General features: G+C 50.2%; 1 protein-coding gene and 2 long non-coding RNA genes across 6 annotated transcripts in view; 2 read left to right on the top strand and 1 right to left on the bottom strand.

Annotated features, from left to right (window-relative positions):
* The window catches only part of LOC103660915, a 41,495-nt gene extending 38,761 nt beyond the window's left edge, over positions 1-2,734 (top strand). For all 4 annotated transcript variants that reach the window (XR_567940.2, XR_005838419.1, XR_005838417.1 and 1 more), the window contains 2 exons: positions 31-125; positions 2,083-2,734. This is a non-coding gene — a long non-coding RNA (uncharacterized LOC103660915). The remainder of the gene's footprint in view (positions 1-30; positions 126-2,082) is intronic.
* Positions 2,735-2,827: 93 nt separating this feature from the next.
* LOC103660916 lies at positions 2,828-6,547 on the top strand. Its single transcript, XR_567941.2, has 2 exons — positions 2,828-3,277; positions 4,142-6,547. It is a non-coding gene; the product is annotated as an uncharacterized LOC103660916 (long non-coding RNA).
* Positions 6,548-20,595: 14,048 nt separating this feature from the next.
* VIPR2 (vasoactive intestinal peptide receptor 2) overlaps positions 20,596-24,133 on the bottom strand; it is a 66,870-nt gene continuing 63,332 nt past the window's right edge. The window contains exons 11-13 of the mRNA XM_040643739.1: positions 23,207-23,336; positions 23,092-23,133; positions 20,596-22,371 (exon numbers count right to left, since the gene is read on the bottom strand). Coding sequence (XP_040499673.1) covers positions 22,198-22,371; positions 23,092-23,133; positions 23,207-23,336 — 346 coding nt within the window. The 3' untranslated portion in view covers positions 20,596-22,197. The remainder of the gene's footprint in view (positions 22,372-23,091; positions 23,134-23,206; positions 23,337-24,133) is intronic.

The following is a 24,133-nucleotide window of genomic DNA, read 5'->3' as shown; positions in this document are numbered from 1 at the left end:
CTTTTGTAAAGAACATTTGCTTTCTCCTAGGTACTTCCTCATCCAAGAATATGAGAACATGTCTCTGTTCTGAATCTTCCTGTCCTGAAATATTCTGCCAGACACCCAGGTTATGGCTCTTGGAGGTAAGCCTTGTTTCTGGGTGAAGTTCAAGCTCTCCTCCACTGGTCAGTGGCCTATGGCCTGGCCTGCAGAGGGCGGGAGCATTTTAGAGGGCAGTGTCATAGCACATGAGAAACACTTGGGTGGCTTCCTAATGATGGAAATTCCCATCTATTCCCTCCATTGTGATATAGTCAGTCTACGATAGGTCCCAGGAACCCACAGTGTTCTCAAATACTGCGGGTGATTCTTATCTTTGACAGATACTAATGTATCTGGTGATGACTGGCCAACCCCAACAGAGCTTGTCACTTATGGAGTTTGCAGACAGCGGAGTCCCAGAAGCTGAGATGTGGAACTAGGTGTAGATGTCGCCAACAGCGGGGATGAGGGTGGACAGCCTATCAGGCTGCAGAGCCGGTAGAGTAAATGGTAGGAAGGGAAGCAGAGATGATGAGGTCACAGTATGGTAGGGTTCTGGAGTTTCCTGTCGGTCCCCACAGCTGCTGCGGGGCTCCCGAGCCCTCCTCGATGCTAGATGGCCCATGAGCCACGTTTGAGCTCCTGTCACACCTGGCTGGTGGCTGTCGAGGTTGCTTCTGCCCTTAATCTCCTTGTCCTTTCAGTGAACCTCTTATGAGACCCTGAGCAGGTGTTTATTCCTTGCCACCAAGGTAGCTCCTAACTCAGAAGTGGACTGAATCTTCTCCATCAGATCCTGTGGCTCCAAGTAACAGGATATAACAACTAGAACCCTTCTAGTTTACTTGCCTAGGGAGGTGTACTTATTCATATGGAAAGAAGTCCAGGAGAAGGTGACTGCAGGCCCTGGCTCAGTGATTTGATGACACCAGGGCCAAATCCCCTTAAGGTTTTCATGATTTCCCCCATGTGATCACAAGTGACTGCTCCAATGCTCACGTCCGTGTCTTAGGCAGGAAGAGACAAGGTCAAGGGGGTATTTTGTAGACTGGGTCAACTTCTCTCATTAGCAGATGTGAAGTCAAGGAAATTATTATCAGTGGTGTGGATGGGCCCCTCTAATCAGTAGAAAGACCTCAAAGCAAACACTGAGGTTTCCTTAAAGAAGACCTTCCTCAGGACAGTAGCATGGATATCTTGCTTCAGTGTTCAGTCTGCTGGCCCAGCCTGTGGATTTTTGGACTTGTTGGTCCCCATAATTGCACGAGCTGATTCCTTGAAATACTCCCTCTGCCACTATAGATGGTAAACACAGCAGGTAAGTAAACGGATCGGGTTCTATCTGCTGGTCGACTTGTGCTCTGCAGCTACGACCAGAGGGTCCACACGTTTCTGACTGTTCTGCCATGATTTGAATGACCCAAAGCCAGACCCCCCATGCTGACCCATCTGCAGAGAGGAGATCCCGAGACTCAGCTTCACACGAAGTCACCTCCAACCCTCCAGCCCCACCCTCATTTGTTGAAGTGGCCAAGGATGGAGCAAGATGACGCACACTGAGAGCTGTAGGAACAGCTACTGTAGCCCCTTGGAAGCAAGACAGGCCCCCCTTTCCGATAAACTGCCCTCTGTGGACCTAGAGAGGTCAGACCTGTGGGGCAAAGAGCTGGACTGCTGGCAGCAATGTTATGAAATGCACTGTTCCAGAAAGTGCTCTGTAAGGCCTGTGTTGAGTGATCTCGTGATTATCAACGCAGCCAAAACCCGTGTGAGCAAATTATTTTATAATTAGTAAATTCTGTGTGATCAAAAAATGATTTATAATCCTTAGAATAGGGCACACTAATACCAAAATCAACACCACAAAATCCTAGGAAAAGTACTCAAATAATACTTGAACAGAATAGAAATCACCTACTTCTAGGGCCAAGCTTTCCTGAGATAAGAAGCAAATGGGTTTGGATGGAGAGACGATAGACTGGGGTGGGTTCGGCAGACGCCATTCCCCCAGATCTGGAGTGACAGAGTAACTTAACCCCTTTCCTTTGGACTTTGTAGGGTCCCCAGAGGGTCCACTCACATTGACATTGAGACGCCCTGTTGGGGAAAGTCTGCATCAACCAGGGAAGAGGTGAACAGGGAGGAAGGAAGCCCGTAGGTGATTCTAACGGACCAGTGTGCAGAACCACCCTTCCAACCAAGGTGCCCGATCCTGGATGCTCACCGAAATCCCTGGGGAGCTTTGACGAATTCTGATGCCCAGGCTGAACCTCAGCCCACCTGCCCGGACTAGTGGAGCATGCTAATGCCACAGGCCCCTACCTCTTGTCTCCTCTCACCCTGCTCCGTAGGTGAGAGGGGAGCTGTGTTCTGCTGTGAGCCCTCAGGCTGGTGGACACCCCTCTGTGTCTGGATCTTTGTGGGGAATAAGGGGTTAATTGGTTGGTCCCTCAGGACCCTCCATGGTAGAATCAGCATAAATTCCTTTCTACTCCTGGAAGACAGTTTTCTTGCTATCACATCCCTGATGATGTTATCGTGGGTGTACCAAAGTTTATCGTGATAAGTTGATAAGTGGTTTTCGGCCGGAGAACATAACAATTAAAAATGAAAAGTAAATTAGGGAAAGATATTTAGTTTCAGATAATAGAATCTGAGCAGTATTTCTCAACTTGTCCTCTGAAATTTTCATTAAAATCCTGCTTCAGAAGTCTCTGTCAGTAGGTGGAGTTTAACACGGGTTGGGCTAAGCAATCTGAGTCGTGGCTATCACGCCATCTCGTCCTTGTGTAGGATTGTATGGGTCTTTTGCTCTGGAAACCTTCTGGGGTCTTCTCCCTTATTTGCCGCAGGAACCTTCCTAACTCTCCTGCCAAGTGCACACGTCTGCCAGCCTGTCAGATTCTGAAGGCTCAGTGAGATGAGCCAGGGCAGGGCCTGTCAGGGCGTCGCTGGGGCCCAGTGTTTGAAGGGGCCGGCTCGGAGGTAACCATTTATTCACGGACTCCACTGGAGGGTGGATTCCTACCCTTGTTTCCACAAATGGGCTTTAGGGGATCCGCAGTCTCTTAAGCTGTCCCCACCTACGTGTCCCTTTTTCTGGGGATGCCCTGTATAGGTTATGCCTGCCTTGTCTTCATCAGGGATTTCCGTTTCTTACAATGGCGGGTACTGCTGGAAACGTCCTGGCTCGTGACCTTAGAAAGGGAACACAGATCCGAAGGACGCTGATCCTTTCTGAGTCGGGGCAAGGGTGAGTGGGAAGCTGGGGCAGAGGGAGGTATACATGCGTAAGGAAAACACAAGGAAACTTCAGAAAAATCATCGCTCCTCCTCCTCAGGACTTACACATTTTCTTTTTTCTCCAAACTTAGGAGAATCTTTTCCACCCAAATCTTCAAATGTTTCTTTTGCTTCAAATATTTAAATGTATAATTAGTTCAACAAATATTAACAGAGTGTCTACTGTGTGTCAGGCACTCTTATAAATGCCAGGGTAAAGAACAAAGTCCCTGCTCTCACGGAACTTGTATTTGGGTGGGTTTACCAACAAAACACAATTCTTTCATGAGTAAACCAGGTAATGAGTAGGAGTCATTTTTTTTGGTAAATGAAGATGATCTCTCTCTCTCTCTCTTCTTTCCTTGTTTGTTTTCTTTTTTCATTCCCTTTTTCCTCTTCTCTTCTTTTAGAAATTGACTTTAAATCTATTAACTGAACTCTGGGAGAGAACCCTCCTTTAAATCTATGAAGAAAGCTTGAAAAAGCATTGTTTAGCTCTATTTCTTCACCAAGCTGAGGAGTTTTTGAATTGTCTTGAAGTTTCATGACTTTGGTGGCCGGGCTCCAGTCCTGGGAGGGGATCATGCTGTCCTGGGAAAGGAACAGGCCAGGGAGAAGGCCCTGGGGACTGGGCAGTGTTGGTGGTGCCCCAGCCACTGCAGAGCCACATTTCCTTCTGGAATGATCCGGAGGGAACCGCATCCTCAGGACCTGCCCCTTGTTTGGTTGTGAGGGGTCTTTGGGGAAAACACAGACCAAAGCAGACAAACCCCGCAGTAGAGATGCCCCTGCAGGGCTGCGTTTCCCCGAGAACAGCTTATTTCTTGATTGACAGACTGGTGGAGACTGCCACCTTTCCCCGCGGGGCCGGAATGGGCGCCTGGCCCCCAGCACTGACTGTCACTCAAGGTCAGATTTCGGCTCGTGCTGCCGTTGCGGAGTCGGGAGTGGTTCGCAGCGGTGGAGGCCCCAGCCCTGCGTGGGAACCGAACGCTTCTGTCCGTCTGCTCTCACCGTCTTCACGCTCGGGTGGGTAGGCGGTGTCCTGCCCCGAAGCAGCGACTGGGAGGAGCCCTTGCACGGAGCAGCTCACGTCAGGGCTGCCAGACTCCAGCACGTTCTCACTCCTCTCCCGCGCCGTTCTCTGCTTTCCGGGGAAGAGGCACGCGGGCAGAAATCGCCCTCTCTCATGCTCTAAAGGGGCGTCTGAGAAGCTAGAATTTACGTTTTTTTCAACAAAGATTAATAATCATTAGATGTTTGGGCTGCCTGAGTGGCTCAGTCGGTTAAGCGTCCGGCTCTTGATTTCGGCTCAGGTCATGATCTCAGGGTCCTGGGATTGAGCCCCTGTGTCGGATTCTGGGCTCCGAGTGGAGTCCGCTTGGGATTCTCTCTCCTTCTCTGTCTGCCTCTCCCCTCCTTCCTCTCTTAAAAAAAAAAAAAACAACCATTAGACGCCTAAATAGAGAAATAAAGCACGAAGTAATTAAGTCTCCACTCAAAACTGTTTTCCCAGCCTCTCCCATCAGCGAGAAACTGGCCACACTCTCATATTGTCAGAAGACTAAGTAGGTCAGCCGCTGCGTAAAACCAACCCAAGCTTAGTACTGTCCCTCCCCCTGTTGCTGTCCTCAGCTCTCCTAACTACCAGGCTCACTTCAGCTTTACAAGGGACGGGAGGGAGCCCCCAGGGAGAAATAGAGAGGCCCATAGTCCTTCCAGACAGAAGGGCACAGTGCTCAGACGTCCCATCTGTGAAGCCTTTGGGATGCTGGAGCTGCGGAGGACTGGGACATGGACCTCACTGACGCCCCCCAGTTTGCGCCTGCGGGAAAAAGGCCCTCGGGCACCTACAGTGCGAAACTCCCCTCGGAGGCTCAAGGGCCAGCCCTGCTCCAGCCAGCATGTGTCCACTCTCCCTGGTGCTCAGGACGGCCCAAATCCAGGGGCCCCTTCACATCCAAGAGCGCGTGGGCGTGTCTAAGAGGTGTCGTCCATCAGGCACACAAAAACAGTGATAAATGTCTTTTTCCTCAAAGGACCAATTCCTTCCTGGGTGTAAGCCTCCAGCAACTATCCTTGTGCTTCCTGTACCCCTCCCCCGTTTCTCACACCCTGAATTCCCAGAGCCTCCCCACCCTGACCCTGGCGTCTGTGCTCTCCTCCCCATTCTCCCGCTCAGACTCCTGTGCTGTGTACCTGCTTCGTTTCCCCTCCTCTGCCCTTTGTCTTCCTCTACTGCTCACTGAACCCTTGGATCTGCCTGGATTCCCTCTGGGCTGGGCTTTTGGGGGCGGTGGGAGGGGCTGCAACTCCCCCTCTTGTCACAAGTGGGTTCTCCCTCCTCAGTCAAGCTGCTTGGCAATCAGAAAGTTGCTTCATAAGCATAAAAATGAGGCAGGAAAGCTGGTCTATCACGTTAGACACCTCCCTGCTCCACCCACCACCTCCCTGAATTACTTCTTGAATTTGCCTGTGTACTTTGCCAATATATAAATACGGGGATGTTTTAGTGTCATTTATTTTAGGTGTAAATTTAAAAGTGGCACATGGTTGGAATTTCGTGTTAGGTGCCATCTGAGATTCATCTTCCGACGGAGAAATCACCCTATAAATGACCCAGAATTTTGTCTGACTTCAACATTGTTCCATCATTTTAATGAAGACTTGCACACTGCTTCATCCTTTTGGTGTATGAATCGTATTTTCTGTCCTTTAATTTCTCTGTCTTAGAAGCAATATTTACTATATCCAATTCTAACTAGTGATTACTTTTAGTTTTTAAAGGCATTTTTTAGCCTATGTTTCCCTAAATGGTAGAGTCAATAGTGAAATGCCATCTCTTGAATCCCCTCTGTTGAAGATGTGTTTTGGAGCGCTCTTTCTCCTCTTCGTGCATGTGCTCTCCATCTTTATACTGCTGCTTGGCATTTATAGTAATACCTACTGTATACATGGTTATTATTGCTATTTTATAGAATCTTACGTGATACAATTCAATATTTTCTTACGTTTGCATTTAACTTTAAAAGCATAGTGTGATTATTTAGATTGTCTCTATTTCAACGGATTTGTTACAGATTTTTTTAACACCGTCACTTTCTCAGTCTTGAAATTTTCCATTTTCTTCCTTTGTTCAACGGTTGGCATATGTCTTCGTGAACTGTTGAACCCTACATCACGAACTAATGATGTACTATACGTTGGCTAATTGAAAGTAATAAAAAAGAAAGAAAGAAAAGTAAGAGTCTCTGAGTTTATAAATTCTGAATATTCATCTTGTCCAGTTCACGTATGAAAAGGCTTTGGCTGGGAATAAATCTGACATATAGTTTTGCAAAGAAATACGTCAGGCAGGGTAGGCGGTGCTGTATTCTGGAGGAGCTGAGACTTGTAGCAGCATCGCTCCATTGCAAACGGCAAGAACATCACCTCTGGGCAGTGTGTGCTTTACATGATGGGGAATTGCCTGTAAGCCAGACTTCTAGAAGTTTTATTTCCGCTGTGTTCATCGTATTTTTTCCTTGTCATCACAATACCAGTGTCAGGGGACCTCCATCCCCTGCTGGACACGTTCCTGTGCCCCTGACTTGTAGAGCAATCGTGGACCGCACCTGCTGCGCTCTGTTCTGATTTGCCTCTTACCAGCCATCCTCCCTCCCTGGAATGCAGGTGCTTTGCTCTGCGCACGTCTGGGTTCCCGGTGCCGTAAGAGCCCTGCCTGGTGAAGAGAACGCACTTGACACGCGCTAGCTGAAAGCGAGGAAGCATGAATTTCTGAGCATGAATGAATAGTGCCTCCAAGAGTAGCCACCTTAATATCTTGTGTATTTGTTTTTAGTATTTTTAATGTGTTTTTATATGAATGAAGGATTCTATATACAATTTAAGTGCTGTTTTTTTCCCCACTTAACCTCCTAAGCATTATTTTTTATCATTAAAAGGTCACAAACATCCTTGGTCACATGATACCCCAGTAAACGGGCACACTGGGATCTAGCCATTCCTTCCGTTCCAGCCTGTTCTCCCAGTTCTTGCCTTGTGTGCATCTTTGTACATAAAAATTTGCTTAAAACCGGGTTTATTTGCTTAGGATAAGAAGTGAAACTGGTCGAAGTTTGCAAACATTTTTGAAGTTATTTCTGTATTTACTGAAATGCTTTCTTGATATTTTGGACCAGTTTAGTCCTATTAGTAACATTCTATGTGGAATATTACTTATTTATCTTTACAAATTATTGTAAGTATTGGGAAATAAAAGTACATCACTTTACTTTTTTGTGACATTGAACAATTTTCACATATTTAGTAGGTGTTTTTATTTATGCTTTTTCGCTTGGCTTTTTAAGTAACCTGCTCACTTAGTCATGGCTTCTTGGCAGCTTGCTTATTGACTGAACCTTAGGAATATTTACTCCTTTTCATAGTTCTTGCAAATATCTTTCTATATTGTCATTTGTCTCTTAATTTAGCATATTGGGCTTTTTTTTGATATGCGAAACTTTAAAATGTGGTACAATGTAAGAACTTTTGTGGGGTAAGATGCAGCAATTTTCTTTGAGATTAGGAAGAACTTGCTCAACCTGTGATAGAGAAATTCACCTTCATATTCTTTCAGTATTTTTTGGTTTGGTTTGTAGCATATTAATAACTCCTTCATCCATCTGAGATTCATATGTATCTACAATGCGAAGCACTAACACGTGTTTGTTTTTTCTTTTTTGGGTTTAAAAGTGAACTTGGATTTTGTTTTCCTGAGAAGGAACCTCAGGAAGGCCTGGTGGTGTGAGGCATCCTCAGCACCTGGCTGGTGAAGAGCCACGGGAAGGTCTGTGGCCTCCCCAGGGCTCCGGGGAGCAGCACCATTTCCCTCCACCGCGTGGGGCTCTGGCTTGCACTCCCGGGGGGCTGGTGGGGCCTGGAGTTGCAATTTATGGCAACAGGCAGGAGCAGAGTGGAGTGACCAGGTGAGGAGGACATCTGCAGGGACCGGGCAGCTCAACGCACCTGAGGCTCTCTGGTCCAGGCGGCGTCTCTGACTCCGACCGAACAGCTAACACCCGTTCTCAGCAGCAGGGTCGCTGGATCGCTGGAGGGAAACCTTATGGTCAGACAGCGTGGCTGGGAAATATGTGCTTTATTTGACATTGGCGCCAAACCAGATCTGTCTGCCATTTGAGAACAGAATGATCTTAACGGAAAGATCCCATCAAAACAAACCTAGAAACTTTTTCTCTGAGGAAGAACTCTGAAATTTCTGGATTATTTTTCATTCCATACCGGTTGCTATAGCAACGAGTATCTTGTGCTAAGGCAGATAGGAGCCAAAGTGACTTGCTTGAAAAAAATGAGTCACTTTATTTTAAATTAGGTTTTTTCCCCCCATAGAATTAAATATTTTCAAATGTATTTCCAAGAAAATGAGCCCAAGGCTTGTGTAGTCCTGGCCTAATCAAGTGTGAGCCGCCCACCGACAGTCAGACTGGCCAAAGACCCCTGGTGTCTTTCTATGATGGAACCATCGTTATGGGAAATTTTAATGAAAATCTTGAACCGCCCAGAGCCCCATTTTTCCTTCTTAAGGGCGTATGTGAATGTTAGTAAATCTGCCGTCATCATTCCTGAGCCACGCATGCCGGCGGTCACCATGCCCTTTCTCTGCCGCTTGTTTTCCCGGTTGCTTTGAGGAAGGATGGGTTATCACACAGATCCCCCAGGTGCTCCGTGCAGGGGCCCTGCTGGCCTCTCCTCCAGTCTGACCTCCCCAGGGGGACGTGTGTCCTTTCATCAGGCACAGCCGCCCTGTCCGTAAACTCCCAGGTGCCTCCTCTGTGCACCACCAGGTGCAGAACCAGACGTATCTGTGTGCGCCATGACTGGACCATTTCTGAAGAACTGGTTCAAAACTGCTGGGATCTATCTTATCTGGAAAGATCTAATGGGGATAGTCTTTAGGAAGTCTATTACTAAGTAAACGTTTTCTACCTCTGAGCAGAGGAAAGCGTCCATGCACATTGCACTTCACTGGAAAGAAAAGAAGCAGGAGGCCCTTGGCCAGTTTGTTTTTGTGCATTCTGAAATATCCACCTCATGAGTTTAAATGTCCCAAGGGAGTGTGTCTGAGAGGGGCTAACTTCCAACTTGGGCCAGATCCCTGCATACTTCTGGAGGCAGCTCGCTGGCCTCCACCATCATCCGCAAATTATTATGGGGCAAGTTAACGGGGACCTGCTTTCTGCAGCGACTTTGCTCAGTGTTGAGGATGCAGAGGTGACCGAGACGTCACTCCTGTCTCAAGAACTCAAGAGTATAGCAGAAAAGGGAGACTAGAACATTCATGGTGAAACTTATCATCAGGTATGAAGGAGGTATGCAGAGGACATCAGGAGGAAGAGTGGCACAGGATAGGGGTAACGACAAACCAGGAAAAGCGAAGAAAGGCTTCCCAGGAGGCCAATTCCAATTTCGAGAGTAACCTGGCATCTCCTTGTGGAGCAGGTGGAGGATGGCATTCTGGCGGGGGCCAGACCAGCTGTGATGGCGCCAGGAGCGTTGGCTGGTCGGTGTGGTGGGAGCAGAGGACACGTGTGAGCCATTTGCAAGACTCCCATGTTCATGGTGGTGGAGGGCTGCTGAATGCGGTAAGAGCACCTGCATGCTAGGAAGCAATTTCTGTGCCAATCTGGGGACGGGTTAGTGGCTGGCAAGTTCGACCAGTTAGGAGGCTGCTGGTTCAGCCACTCACAAATAGGCTACAAAGAGAGGAATTCAGAACAGCGTAAAGGAGCCAACAGGGAGAAGCGGTGGGGTAGCAGTGACAAGACACTTGGGTGTATCGGCTGGATGAGGAAGAATGGAGGAGGACTCCAAGGCTTCTCGTTCGACAGGACAGGAGGGATACGAGACGGGGGAAGAAGTTGTTGATCTGTTCTTCTTGTGAAGTGGAAGCAAAATCATTGATTTTTCTAATTTTCTTTGCTAACATCTGTATTTTAAGTTATAAATTTTCCTCCAAGGGTCGCTTTAGTTGCATCCTACAGATTGTGATGCTCTGTGTTTTTGTTTCCATTTAATTCAAAATATTTTGTAATTTTCCTTGTGATTTCTTCTTTCATCTATTTAGACAGATGTGCTGCTCAACTTAATATTTGATGTTTTCTACTTCTTTTTGTTACTGATTTCTACTTTAATTCCACTGTGGTCAGAGAATCTACCGTGCATGATTGCGCTCATTTGAAGTCTACCGAGACTTGCTTTATGGCTGAGCACACGTGCACGGAAAGACATACACTATGCAGCTGTTGGATGAAGTGCTCCACCCACGTGGCTTAGGCCGAGTTGGTTGATATTGTTCAAATTTTCTATATCCTTACTGATTTTTTAAAAGCTTGTTCTATCAATTACAGACAGAGAAATATGCTAAAATCTCCAGTTGTGATTGTGGATTTGTCTATTTCTACTCTTAATTTTGTCGGTTCTGCTTCATGCCTCTTAAAGCTCATTAGGTGCCTGCACACTTAGGGTTGTTTATGTCTTCTTGACCAATCGACTCTTTATCATTATGAAATGGGAAGAAGATGCTGAGTGTGGGCTGGGATGTCAGGGAGGATATCGGATATTTGAGTCTGGACCTCAGGAAGAGACACCGAGCTGTATGCAAAGACACGCACTCATCTTCGTTGTACTCAAGACCACCTGTGTTAGACGAGCTGGCCTTTTCCTTTTCCAGTTCATTTGATCAAAAAGTGGCTGTCCACATTTCATCCTTGAATACCCTTGCTAGGTGAGTAATTGGATCACATAATTTGTGTTGCCCTAGTGATGGTTTGCTTGGTGGAGTTAATCGCTACCGGGGTGCACAATGGGGTGTTGCAGGTTGGACCATCCGAGAGAGCCGTCTTGGCAGGAAATGACTCAGGTCACACAGGGTTGTTACTTGTTCCATCTGCTTACTTACAGCCGACTCTTTCCTGTACTTTTGATCTTGTTCAGGAATGCTCAGCCTGTATATTCCTGACTCAGTGTACTTCGCGAAAGCACGTGGCACCCACGTTCCTTGCAGTACCCTCTCCTGGTGTGGGCCTTCGTGTCAGAGTCTTCATTCAATGGTCTAAATCACAACTTATTTAACCATTCTTAAATGACCTGACATTTTTATTGTTTTCAATTCTCTGACTTTGATATTAAAAAATAACGTCGTAATAACCATTTTTGTACATAAATCACTATGCACAACTCTGAATATTTAGTTAGGGGAAACCCCTAGAGATAAAATTACTAACTGGAATGAATATTTTAAAGTTATAACAGGTTTCATGTTTATAGAGGAAATAAATACAGGATAATAATATGCTGTATGGTATAATAGTTATATTGCGTTATGGTAATACTATGGTATATAATAAAACCACCAAATATAAAATTTATAGTATCATACTACATAGTATAACATTAATCTCACATCATCACTGAATAGTGCCATTCTTATAGGCAATTAAGGTATCCAATTTTTTTATTTTACTTATGGGGGCCTATAACTTTTTCCTTCTTCTTTTTGTTTTTACAAATTTTTGATCTTTGATTATCTTTGTTTTTTCTGTTAGTCAATTTTCTAAGTGTTGGTATTTTTCTTTTACATATAAGCTCCTCATGGGGAGATTGACATTCCTTCAATTAAGAAACGAGGAATCGCTAACCCTCGTTTAGCTCTTACTAAGTATCAGGCCTGATTCTAGGGCTTTCCACGGTTAACAAGCCCATCTTCTCAGAAGTCATGAGCTGGTCACAGGTCTGGCAGGAGGGAGGGGGTTTGGGGCTCACACCTGGGCGCTCTGCACCCAGGCTGTGCCGCTCACAGGGGCCCCTCATCCATGCACTTGTAGGGCCTCCTCGTCCTTTGTGGGAACTGCTGGAAGCTCTAGCAGTAGTGTCTGCTGGAAAGTGTTCATTTAAACCCCTCTCTGATTAGCTGCCCCTGGAGGGAGGTGGGTCTCAGGGAGGGCTGAGAGTCAGGGAGGCTGTAAGAACTCCTCGGACAGCGGGGGAGTGAACAGGCTTTGGGGACCTGTTAGATTCCCAGTCATTTGAGGGACAAGCTGTGCTTGGAGCCCACCTGAGAAAATCCCAGAGCTTCTGGTCAAACCGTTTCCTTTCTGCCTCCGGATGACTCTTGTTCTCTGGCGTGTGCCTCCCACAGGGTTCATTTGGCTGAGACAGACTCTGCCTAAGGGCCTTTCTGGAAGGGCGTGGAAGGAGAGAGGGAGCTGCAGGATAGGTTTGGCCAACCCCACAAGACGATGTCCCTCCACTTTGTCTTTGGGTGGGACACCAACAGCTCCCGACGCTGAGGCCATGTGCCAGAATGGGGGCTGGGGTGGTAAACATTAACCGGACCCTGCCGGGACCCTGACCCTTGCCCCATCCAAGGGGTAAGGACAGGAGACTGAGGCTTGGATAAAGTTCTCAGGAACTTTATTCAGATGAACTAAGAGTCAAATGCTTCACTTCTCTGGTTCGTTTTATAAATCAAGCATTCTTTCAACTTGCTCTTATATATATTTTTGTGTTTCTTTTTTTAATTTAAATTCAATTAATTAACATATAGTGTATTATTAGTTTCAGAGGTAGAGCTCAATGATTCATCAGTTGCATGTAACACCCAGTGCTCATTACATCACCTGCCCTCCTTAATGCCCACCACCCAGTTACCCCCCCACCCCACCCACCTCCCCTCCAGCAACGCTCAGTTTGTTTCCTATGATTAAGAGTCTCTTATGGTTTGTCTCCCTTTCTGATTTCATCATGTTTTATTTTTCCCAGGTTTGTTTCTTTTAGGAACCAGAATCGTTGTATGTATTGTTCCTTGATGTGCTTGTTGGAGATGTTCTCAGCCGAGCACACTCCTTTTATCCATTCCACATAAATAGCGTCACTGTTGGGGATGCTTCATTCTTCTGCTATAGTTATGCCCACTTTTGTGCACGAAGTTGAGCACAGGGGCTGGGATTTGAGGGGAAGAGTGTCAGTGTGAGTCCTTGGCAGTCTGAGGTGAAGGCGTGTTGACTCGGCATCGAGCAGGTGGGAGGCAGTGCGTGCTGATTCGGGCAGGACGGAGGCTGGACTGTGGATTTCAGACTCACAGGCCGATGGCATCATGTGTGATGGGGACGTGGCTGGTTTTGCTCATGAATCCCTTTAACTTTTGTTTTCCTGGGAAACTCTAGCTCCTTCTGTTCTGAATGAAAGCCTTGCTGGATAGAGTATTCTTGGCTGTAGATTTTTTCCTTTGAGCACTTGGAATTTATCCCTTCTGGCCTGCAAAGCTTCTGCTGAAAAACCCACCAACGGCCTTATGGGGTTTCCCTCGTATGTAACTGCTTTCCTTCCTCTTGCTTCTTTTAAAATTCTCTCTTTATGACTACTTTTGGCCGTCTTATTCGTGTCTTGGTGTGGACCTCTTTGGGTTGGTCTCGTTGGGAGCTCTCTGTGCCTCCTGGATCTGGATTTCTCTTTCCTTCCCCAGATTCAGGAGGTTTTCAGCTATTATTTCTTCAAATAAATCTTCTTCCACCTTTTCTTGCTCTTCTCCTTCTGGGATCCCTACCGTGTGACTGTTATGCTTGACAGTGTGGCTGTGTTCCCTGGGTCTCTTCTCATTTTGCATGTTTTTCCCCCTCTCATCTGCTCAACTTGATTATTTTCCATTACTCTGTCCTCCAGGTGGCTGATCCATTCTTCTCCTTCCTCTTGTTTGTTATTTATTCCAGGTGGTCTATTTTTATTTTCATTTAGTGAGTTCATTATCTCTAATTGGTTCTTTTTTAGGTCTCTTATCTCTTGGTGGAGGGTCTCATGGAGGTCCTGCACTCCTTTCTCAATTCTAGTGAGTAACTTTATGAGCATTACTTTAAATTCACCATCAGACATACTACTTCTCTCCATTTTTTTTAGGTCTCTTGCTATGATTTTGCTCTGCTCTTTCATTTGGGACATATTTCTCTGTCTCATTTTGTCTATTGCTGTGTCTGTTTCTATGTGTTAGGACAGTTAGCTACGTCTCCCACACTTGAAAGTAGTGGCTTTATGAAGAAGAGGTCCTGTAGTGCCCTGCAGTGCAATGTCTCCTTTTCACCAGAAAATGGTGCTTCAGGGGTGTCTTGCTGTTGTAGTGGGGCTGTGTTTGCCTTCAGTCCAGCCCGTGATGGCTCTCTGCCTGTTGTGGGCAGTCTGGGGCCTGCGGTGTTAGCGGGCTAGTCCCGGGCTGCCTTGGGCTTGATTTGAGTAAGACCAGGTGCTTGCTAGAGATGAATTAGCACCAAACTGCGGGCACTTTCCCTGTGTTGTCCCCTGGGAAGCTTCTGTTGGTGGGCGGGGCCTGCAGTTAGATGAGCTGCCTGCCCCCACCCCACTGCTGGGGTCACAGTCAGACTGGTGTGTGGTTATCTTCCCCTCTCCCTGGAGCAGGACTCACTTTGGAGTGGAGAGAGACCCCTTGTCTGGGCTGCGTGCACACTGCCAGGCTTGTGTCACTGTTTCACTGCTTCGATGGGATCTTGCCAAGAGCATATTGGAGTGGGTGGATCCGCTTCACGGTGGCCTCTGGTCAACGTCGGGCTGCGGAGAGTCCATTCGCCGGTCTTTGGGTCACTTTCTGGGTCATTTATGCTGATGTGGGTGTTCTCTAGGTGGCCACACCGCAAGAGGTGAGCCCAGGGTCCTCCCACCCTGCCGTCTTCCCAGCAGCCTCTGCTCCCTCTTATATATATATATTTAAAAAGTCTCTCAAGAGACGCTTCCCTGTGTGCTCCGGGCCCCAGGGGCATCTGGAGGTTATTTTCTCTCTCAGCTCCTCTCCCATGGCCCAAAGCAGTCCCCATGGGCCGTCTGGTGCTGGTCACTTCTGTGCCAGGAAAGCATGCCAGAGCTCCCTTCTGAGCTTTCCCCTAGGGCTCAGCGGCTTCCTGGAGTGAGGGGCTCCCTTCTGTGGCAGCCCCAATGGAGCTGCCCCCCCGGGCCTGCCAAACACCCTCCCCAGACAGGCGTGCTCGTGGGAGCAGGAGTCTTCTCCATTGCTCACGGGGGGTTCCTGGGCATCCCTGCTGGCCCAGACCTGGACCAGCCTCAGGCGGGCGGGAGCTCGGCAGTGACGTGCAGTGATGAGGCCTCAGCTACTCTGGCAAACTAGCCCACGCACATGTCTTCACAGGGAGTTTTGTCCACGTGGGGCAAGGGTGTGGTGGAGGGGCTGGGGCCACATTAATGGTTTTGTGAGGGCCCTTGAAATAGGCAGGAGGGCAGCCAGGAGGCCACAGTCGTGCAGGGAAGATGGCTGAGGTCCAGATTACCCAAGAAATTTACTTCAAACCACCACAAACACGTGTTTCTCCAGAGCAGTCCTGACATTCTGAGAGCGGGAGCACCACCTGATCTCCGCTCTGCTCAAGGGTCCCCAGCACAGACTCCGAAAAAGCTGAAGCCTGTCTCCCTTTCTAATTTCCTCTGCTGGGTGTTCACGTCTAGAGAAATCCTGCATGGAATTCATCCTGGCCAGGGCCCCGAAACAGAAGGGAACTGCATGGGGACCCCAGGAAGACCTTAGCGTGACTTGGCCAGTGTGAGACTGGCTGGGTGGCCACAGGAAGACCGGTGTTTTTATTTATTGCTTTATTGGCATCCATCCCCAAACACATTCAAGGCAGCTTGCAATAGAAAGCACACAGTGGGTAGCCGAGAGCAGGGCCACTGTGGTGCCAGCTCTGGGGGCACATTCACTGCGAGGCCTGAGCAAAGGGCATCCACGGACTGTGCGGACCCAGGGTGGAAAGTGTCCCTCTGTTGCAGGGACGTCATCAGGTGAGATGCCAAGCAGTGAGGCCGGTGAGCCAAGGTCCAGGGGGTACGGAGGATGGGGGGTGGCTTTCTGCACCATCCCCAGTAATCTGCTTTGACCCCTGTAGCAGCTGGTAAACAGGCCAGCTGGGCAAATGTGCTCAGATGTGGACACAGGACATGCGTTCCCTTCTTGCGGAATCAGCTGGGAATCCCTGATCATAGGGCCCTTGACGTGCCCCTAGACCCAGCCTCATGCTTTTCCTCAATAGCACCCAGCTTGGCACAAGGGAGCACAGTGCTGTACCCCCAACCACACGGTGCTGTTCTGAGATGGTTCTGGACCAGCCTGCCTTGTGTTTGAGGCATAACTGTCCTGCTCAAATGCTCCTCCTTCCTGTGGGCCTTGACCCCTTGCCCCCCACCCCCACCCCACCGCTGCCTCTGTCTTGACTTCACTGTTCCCGACATTGGCCTGTCATCTGACCTTAAAATTAGTTACTAAACCTGGAGGGTAATTTTCACTGACACACCCCTCCCCTCACAGCCCCGCATACCCTTAATGCCCCAAATAGGATTCTGGGGTTTGACTTCCATAAAAACACATTTTGACATTGCTTACAGAAGCCTGTGTGTATCTAGCTTGACAGCAGGGTGTGGGTCAGGGAGGGTGGTCCCTTTGGGGCCCCAGGTTTGATTGCGGTCTGTTGGACTGGAGAGCACGTGAAGCCCAGAACTGCTCGCTGGGTTTGACTCAGATTCATTCTAGATGCTCTTTGTTCTGGGCTGGATAGAGCTGAGTAGATTTTCATGCACAGATTTCTTTCTTTTTGGTTTCATAGATCGGCGAAAAGCATATTTAGAATCAGTTTGGTTTGGGGTTGTACGAACTCATGTGATCTCCAGGGTCTCTCCACCGTGTCTCTTACGTTGTAAGTGGGTGTGAGATGCCATTGTGTCAACATAGCAGAGCAGAGGGAGAGCTCCCCCCGCCCCCCGGCCCTCGGACACCCTCCTAAGAAAAACTTCTATAGGACAGGAAAAACTGAAGGCTGCTCATTCTGTAATCCAGACTAATATTTTAAAAAGCAATGTGTTCATTTTATTCTGAAAGTAAAGTAGAGTCAATGGCATGAACGTGGAGGCCTCTGGCCCACAGCGTGCATCACTGCCATATGGGCATCCGGGGACTCCTCTGCGATCCTGGTGTCACCTCGTAGCTAAACTGTCCTGCCTCAGGTGTGGCTTCCCTTCTCTTGGCCTCGCTAGCCGCTGCCCTCCTCCCCGTCCTGCACAGACCAGGCTCACAGGTGCTCCACGACACTTCTCTTTCCCCAGCCGTCAGTGCACGCCTAAGACAGCCTCGGCCACGTCATTTCCCAGCTTCAAAAGCCTCGGAAAGCTCCCAGTTTTCCAAAGAAAGCCCCTTCCCCTGCTAGGAGAATCTGGTGCCTGCCCGTCTGACTTCACTCTTACTGCGTTCCTCGACAGCGCTGCGAGCAGCCCCTCAGCAAGCTGCATGAACTATATCCATCCTATTTTTAAGTCACTTCCTCTTATAACTTCCACGTATCCCCTGTAACCGCATTTCCTCAAAACCCTTCTTACCCTTGCTGAACTCTTGTCTTCTGCAGAGCCATGAGCAGTCACACGGTCAGCTGGACAGACAGACAATGGACATGTGGGTAAAGAGGCACAATGCAGACCAGATCCACTTACTGATCCGTGATCCGTGCTTTCATTCCAGGGAAGTGTGACATGTGATCAAAAGCACAGTCTGTGCATCCAAAGGAATTATGAATAGTTCACGTGTTTTCTTACACCACGGAGGCCCTCGTGGGTTCTGGCAGCTCCTGGTCCCCTTTCTCCCTTTGGTTCTTGCTCTCAGCTTGGAGCTGAGCCTGGGCTGTGTCTGTCAACCCCATCCAGGGGAGGGCCTCTCCAGGTCTTCCTCTCTCCCTTCAGCTCCCCATCTCAAAGCCCCAGAGGCTGTCTCACAAGGAGACACTCTCTTTGGAGGGAGGGAAGAGAAGGGTGTGGGAAGCCAGACAGAGCCCTTTCCAGAGGGCAGTGGGGAGGCAGCCAGGAGTGCGCCCACGTGAACGCATTGTATCCAAGCCTCCGTGTGTGTGCTTCATACATACATATAGAAAAACTAGAATTAAGTTTACAGAGATTGTGTCTTACATACACCCAGCTTCCACAGAGCTAATAATAGATAAGGATTTTTTTCACTGCAGGTTGATAGATATGGGAGACCATAATCTACCCATGCTATGTAAAAATCTGCAGAATTATGAGTCACTTTGTAATGAGACTTTAATGTAGTGTGTGTTCAAATCAGAAAGGAATTGTAATTATTTATGTTATGACTTGAAAATAACAAAATTTGCATATTCTAGATTCATAATTATAATTATTTAAACCACAAAAGCTTGTGTTTATAGTGTCTTGAGTTGATAGACTGCTGTCTTTGACTTGATGACCTATGCCCTTCAGCACCCGCGAGGGTATGTGTAACCCGAACCTTACAACGAGATAGTGGTCCTACTTGATGTCATGGTTCTGTAATTCATACCCTACTAGTCTACTTCTCCCAGTGTTTCTTCAGCTCTGGGTGTTGAATAGAAGCAGCTTTAGCGAAGGTCCTGCGCTAGCTCAGGGGTCAGTGTCCATGCTACCACCTGCCGCTCAGGGTTCAGTCTTGGGCACCCCGGCAGACGGAGGGGGGCTCTTTCCATTATTGAGGAACCACCTCTGCCCACTCCACCTCCCCAGGAAACCTTTAGAGAGGATGGAGGACGCAAGAGTCTTTCTTCCCACCTTCCAAAGAACACTTTTCTGTATAAAAGATGCCCTAAATCCTTTGTAAGGTCCGCAAGCTAAGCGGTGCCTCTCTAAGTGCTTGTCAGTCGTGACACATCACCCACGGCCTCTGCTGAGTCTCGTCCCCATTTCCCAGGAATAGAGAAGTCAATCTGTAAAACTGCAGCAGGACCTGTGTTCAGGTGGGGCGGCTGCCAGGAAGGGCAGGGGGCTGGCCATCTGACCGTGATGTCAGGCTCAGCATTAAATCAGAACCAAGGAAGAGGTGTTCATGTCCCTCGTGCCTCGAGGCAGGCAGATTGGGGCGAGGAAGAGAGGCAATGTTGGTGATGCTGGGGTTGGTGGGTGACGAGCCATCACGGCCGTGCCGAGAGGGGGCTGCCCCTGCCCAGAGATGGCTGTGCGTGGCTGCACCCAGCGTTTCCTGTGCTCGGAGCTTGCTCTGTGGGAATACCTGGGCACAAGCATTTGTGAACAAGTCAAACATCTACCCGCAGGGATGGATGGGATAAACCCAATACCCCCGTGCCGTGGACTATCACGCAGTCTTGAGGATAAGGCACATCTGTGGGTAGTCAGGCAAGAGTCACACAGCCTGTCTTCACTAGAGAAGTAAGTTGCAGAAGCTTCTACACAATATGACCTAATTCCCATGAGGAAGAAGAAGAAGAAAGGGAGAAGGGGAGAGAGGTTGTGTAAACATAGAGGAAAATACTGGGAGTATCAGTTACTCATAACATTTAGCTCTAGAAGGGAGAGGGGCAGATGGAAGATGGGATTCAGAGACTTTTCACATTGTTGGCAATATTTGAACTTTTATAACTCCTCTGTATAATTTCTGTAACCTGAAAACCTGGAAAAAGCCCCTTAAACCTACCTTTTTTGATCAGAAAGAGCACGCCCACTGCTGCTGTGGATGGAGACGAGGGTCTTCTTTGGCATGGCTCCGGCACACGCCCCACCTCTGTCCTCCCTGCTCGTGCTACTCCCTTCAGCGTCTGGACCGTGCTCCTCACTGGACCCCTCCACCTGCCCCCAGCTGCCCCCACTGCCGGAGGCCTGGGGCTGAGGCTGTGCGCTGAGCCTCCTCTCCTTCTTGACTCTTGTTCTGCTCGCGGGAGACTCCCCAGAGGCGGGCCTGGCTCTGGAGGATCTGATTTTCGCAGCGTGCTGTGCTCCTTCTGAAGGGAAGCACTGGGGGAGCACGGAGTGTGTCGGACATTGATTTTATCTGCCTGCGGCACACAGCTTTGGGGTCTGCCCGCAGACACACACTCACACGCATGTGTGCACACGTGTGTCTGCCCTGCACAGCTGACAGGTGCTCAGGTTCTGTGGCTGGTCCCCACCGCTAGGGCTGCCAGAGCTGCCTTATGCCACGGTGACCGCTGACCTGGGTGCTCCAAGGAGGACGACCTGGCAGGCGGCCTAAGTGCCCTGGGGAGAGGTGGCTGTTTCCAGTGGCCTTGAAGGTGCCACGTGCCTTCTCCTTTCCCTCCTCGTCCAGCCCCGCTCTACGTGTGGGGAGCTTTCCTCTGACGGTGACGGCACTCAGCTAACGAGTGTGAGTCTGTCCTCAGTTGGAGACCCTAGGACCGCAGGCTTTGCAGGCCAGAGTGAATCTTCCAGCCTCCAGACAGGAAATCGGGTTTTACTGAAGTGCTCACACACAGTGACTTGTGGACATTTCATACACATTTACAACATTTGAAGACGACATGTTGACTCTTCGACCACCTGCTCCTGCTATTAGTAAACATTCACTTTCCCTCCCTCCTTCCTTTTCCCAGGCAAGACAGACCAGTCCACAGCCCCCTGGACATTGGCGCATGCCCGTGAGGAAGACGCATGACTAACGCCCAAGCACACCCCACGGCCCCACGTCAGCCCTGGTCTGGCTCTCCAGTTGGTCATGGGGATCTGGTTACAGTGTCTCATCTGAGGTGGGCGCCCCGGCTCCGGGTGGCCTCTGAACACAGCCGCTCTGCTGTCCCTGTCTGTCCAGGCTTTTGTCACACACCGTGAGCCATAGGACCTGAGCCTGGTGGCTGCCGCTCTGGCCACCCCTGCCCGCCAGACCTGATCCCGCATGCCGGCCAGGTCCTATGATGCCTCAGGACAAAGACATTATGGCCTTCTTTCTGGGGTATCATAAAAGGGTGGGAGAGCAGCTGCATGGGGTTGGGCAGAACCTCTGTCTGTCCCGTGCTGCAGGGCCGGGCCTGGGACAGGGGTGGGCTCACTCTCCTCGCTGGCTTCCTGCTGCCTCTGCCGCTGCTCAGCCACTCAGACCTAGCTCCCAAATCTGCAAACATCAAGGGAACTGGGAACTAGGACCGCTGTTGGCCAATGTTGGCCAGAAGCACTCAACACCTTCTTGTATTTTGTTAGGATAATTCTCCATTTAAGCAGAAATGACTTTAAGATTATTTTCATTAAAAGGAGGATAGGTTTCTGCTCCCCCCAGATAAAAGGTCTGGTGTCTTTTTTGCCCTGACGGCCAGGTCCTACAAGCCTGGCCACAGGTCACCCAACCTTCTCCCCCCTCTCGGGGGAGGAGGCCTGAAGTAGTCTCAGGGGGAGACTTCGATGGCTGAGGGGCCCTCATAAAGTGCAGCTGCCCTCGCAGGGTGACATGCCACTCCTGCTATTATCATCTGACACCCTTCTCTGCACTTGTCCTGGTGGACAAGCAGGAAGGGGAGGTCCTGGGGCAGGGCAGGGAGGAAAAGCAGGGGCACGCGGCAGGGGTGGGTTCTGATGCTTTGTGTCCGTGTCCTGCAGACAAGAGGGCCGCCCTAATGAGGACCAGGTGGGGGGGTGCCGGTGCTGGGGGTCACGCAGAGGGAGCGTCCAGCCCCCAGCTCAGGCCTTTGCCGCCCTGCCCAGAACTGGCACTGAGATCAGAAAACCGCCTTGGTTTCCTTCCATGATGGCTGGACCCAAGTTCTGGGCCACTGTACCTCATTTCAGGGATCATTTCTGTCTCCATATTCTCTTTGAAGACGGGTCCATCTACTTGGCCAGACAACATTTTGAGCAAAATTACCTACGTGCTGGAGTTTAACACGAATCAGATCGAAGTCCCAGTCAGCTACAAAGCAACCCCAGCTGCGCGGATGGGATAAGCAGAGACCAGCTCTATCGTGTCACCGCTGAGTCACCCGCCAGGGCACTCCCGCCCGGGGAGGCCCGCCTTCGAGGGCTCTGGGGAGTCTGTCTGCAGGGTGGCGGGCACTAGATGACCGAGGTCTCTGTCTGCAGGAATGACGGGGCGCGGGAGCCTCGGTGGAACTGCAGGGCGCTCTCTGAGCCGTTCCTCGAGACAGACGAGCTGTGGAGCCTGTAGTCCTGGCCGCAGGGCCGGCTGGGGCACAGGCTCCGCCACTTCCTCTTCAGCTCACTCTGCACCTGGGATGAGGGCAAGGCAACCAGAAGTGGGAGTTTGCAAACATAAACTCAGGGGCAGGGCTCAGGTCTCAGGCCGAGCCCTCTCCTCTAGGGCTTCTGTAAAAACAGAAGGTGTGGCCCGAGCAGCTCCAGGAGACAGATGACAAGGGGGCAGGAGCCAGGCTTTTCCTGAGTCAGGTGGGGACTTGATACTGGGAGCCCACGAAGGAGGTGAAGGGAAGCAGGCTCGGGAAGGGCATTTGAACTGAGGGGGCAGAGGTGCAGGGCAGGATGCATCAGGGGGCTGTTGGCCCCACAGGGTTGGGCGGGTGAGGGCATGTGGGAAATGAGCAGAACAGGGCAGGGCTCAGAGGGACTCCTGCACGTACATCCTGAAGAGCTGTGGGGCGGGAGCTCAGGCAGCAGGGTTCCCATCGGTGTGTCCGCCCCACCCCACTGGGGTCTGCATGGCCCGGTATCCAGGGTTAAGGAGCAAGGCTGTGACCGTGCCGAGTGGCAGGGTCCCTCTCCACCACCTGGCCGGGGAGCTTTCTTGAGCCGGCCTGTGGGAGGGCGACCAACGTTGCTTGGTGTGGAGAGACGGGCTTTGTGAATGGGGCTGGAAGGGACGGCAGCGGGGTTGCCCGGACAGAAGACCTGAGGTCTCCTTCAGGTCGGGGGGAGCACTTTAGGGAATCCCACGTGCGCTGAATGTTCCCCGAGGTCTGACAAAGCACTTACTTCACTGTTGAGGAAACAGTACAGAACGGCCACCACCAGGCCCTGCAAGTGAGAAAGGGCTGTCAGGGGCCACTCACCAACGCGGGGAGAAGGAACCGTCCCTTCCCACACGTACCTGAAACGATCCGATGCACAGCTCAAACAGGATCTGGTATTTGGAGGAGATGCCGATAGGAAACACGGCAAACACCATGTAGTGAACTCCGAACAGCGGGATGAGCAGTAGCGTGGACTTGGCGAGCCTCCTGCGGCACAGAGAGACGCTGAGCGTTGCCAGGCAGCCCGTGGGCTCTGCAGTCTCGCAGGCTGGCCCAGGCCCAGGGCCTCACCGGGCTGAGCCTTGCTTCTCGAAAACTGAAGTAAAACCAACCTCCCCCGGCCCAACGACGCGCAGAATGTGCCAACGCAGTGATAAAAACGACTGTCCCTCGTAAAGCAGCAACGCTCTGACAAGACACCCCGACAGGGTCCCCAGCAGGGCCACTGGTCTGAGGGCTGTGTCCCGTCACCGGCATTGTCAGGGCAGAGGCAAGTCCGACTTTTCGATCATGAGAGCGGACTCAGCGGGTGCAGCCCCTGAGCACAGCGTGTGGCAGCAGGAGGCAACCTGCGCTCGGGGTCCCACGAGCCCTGTGGAGTTGGGTGACCCGGACCAGGTGTAATTGCTCCGCCCATGAGAGTTACTACCCTCCCTGATCAGAAGGCAGCTTTCCTGCCCGTCGCATTCTGTGCTCGAAAGTAAAACAGCTGAGCTCACTTCTAGCTTTCTTGCAGCCGTTCTCCCCGCACCCCCAAACAGTCCCCGTTCTCTACACCAGCGCTTCCCAAGCCTCAGCTGTACCAGGACCACCTGGAGGTCCTGTTAGAAGGCAGACCGCTGGCCCCACCTTCAGACTGCTGGATCTGTGGGTCTGGACTGTGTCTATCAGGTTCCTAGAGACACTGCAGCTGCTGCCTGGGAGCCCCACTTTGAGAACCACTGCTCTGAGCCCGGGACTCTCATTGCTCCACGTTAGAATCATCAGGGAACTTTTAAAACTCC

Source organism: Ursus maritimus, unplaced genomic scaffold (assembly GCF_017311325.1).
Source record: "Ursus maritimus isolate PB19 unplaced genomic scaffold, ASM1731132v1 scaffold_3, whole genome shotgun sequence".
NCBI lineage: Eukaryota > Metazoa > Chordata > Mammalia > Carnivora > Ursidae > Ursus > Ursus maritimus.
This window is presented reverse-complemented; position numbering and strand designations above follow the sequence as displayed.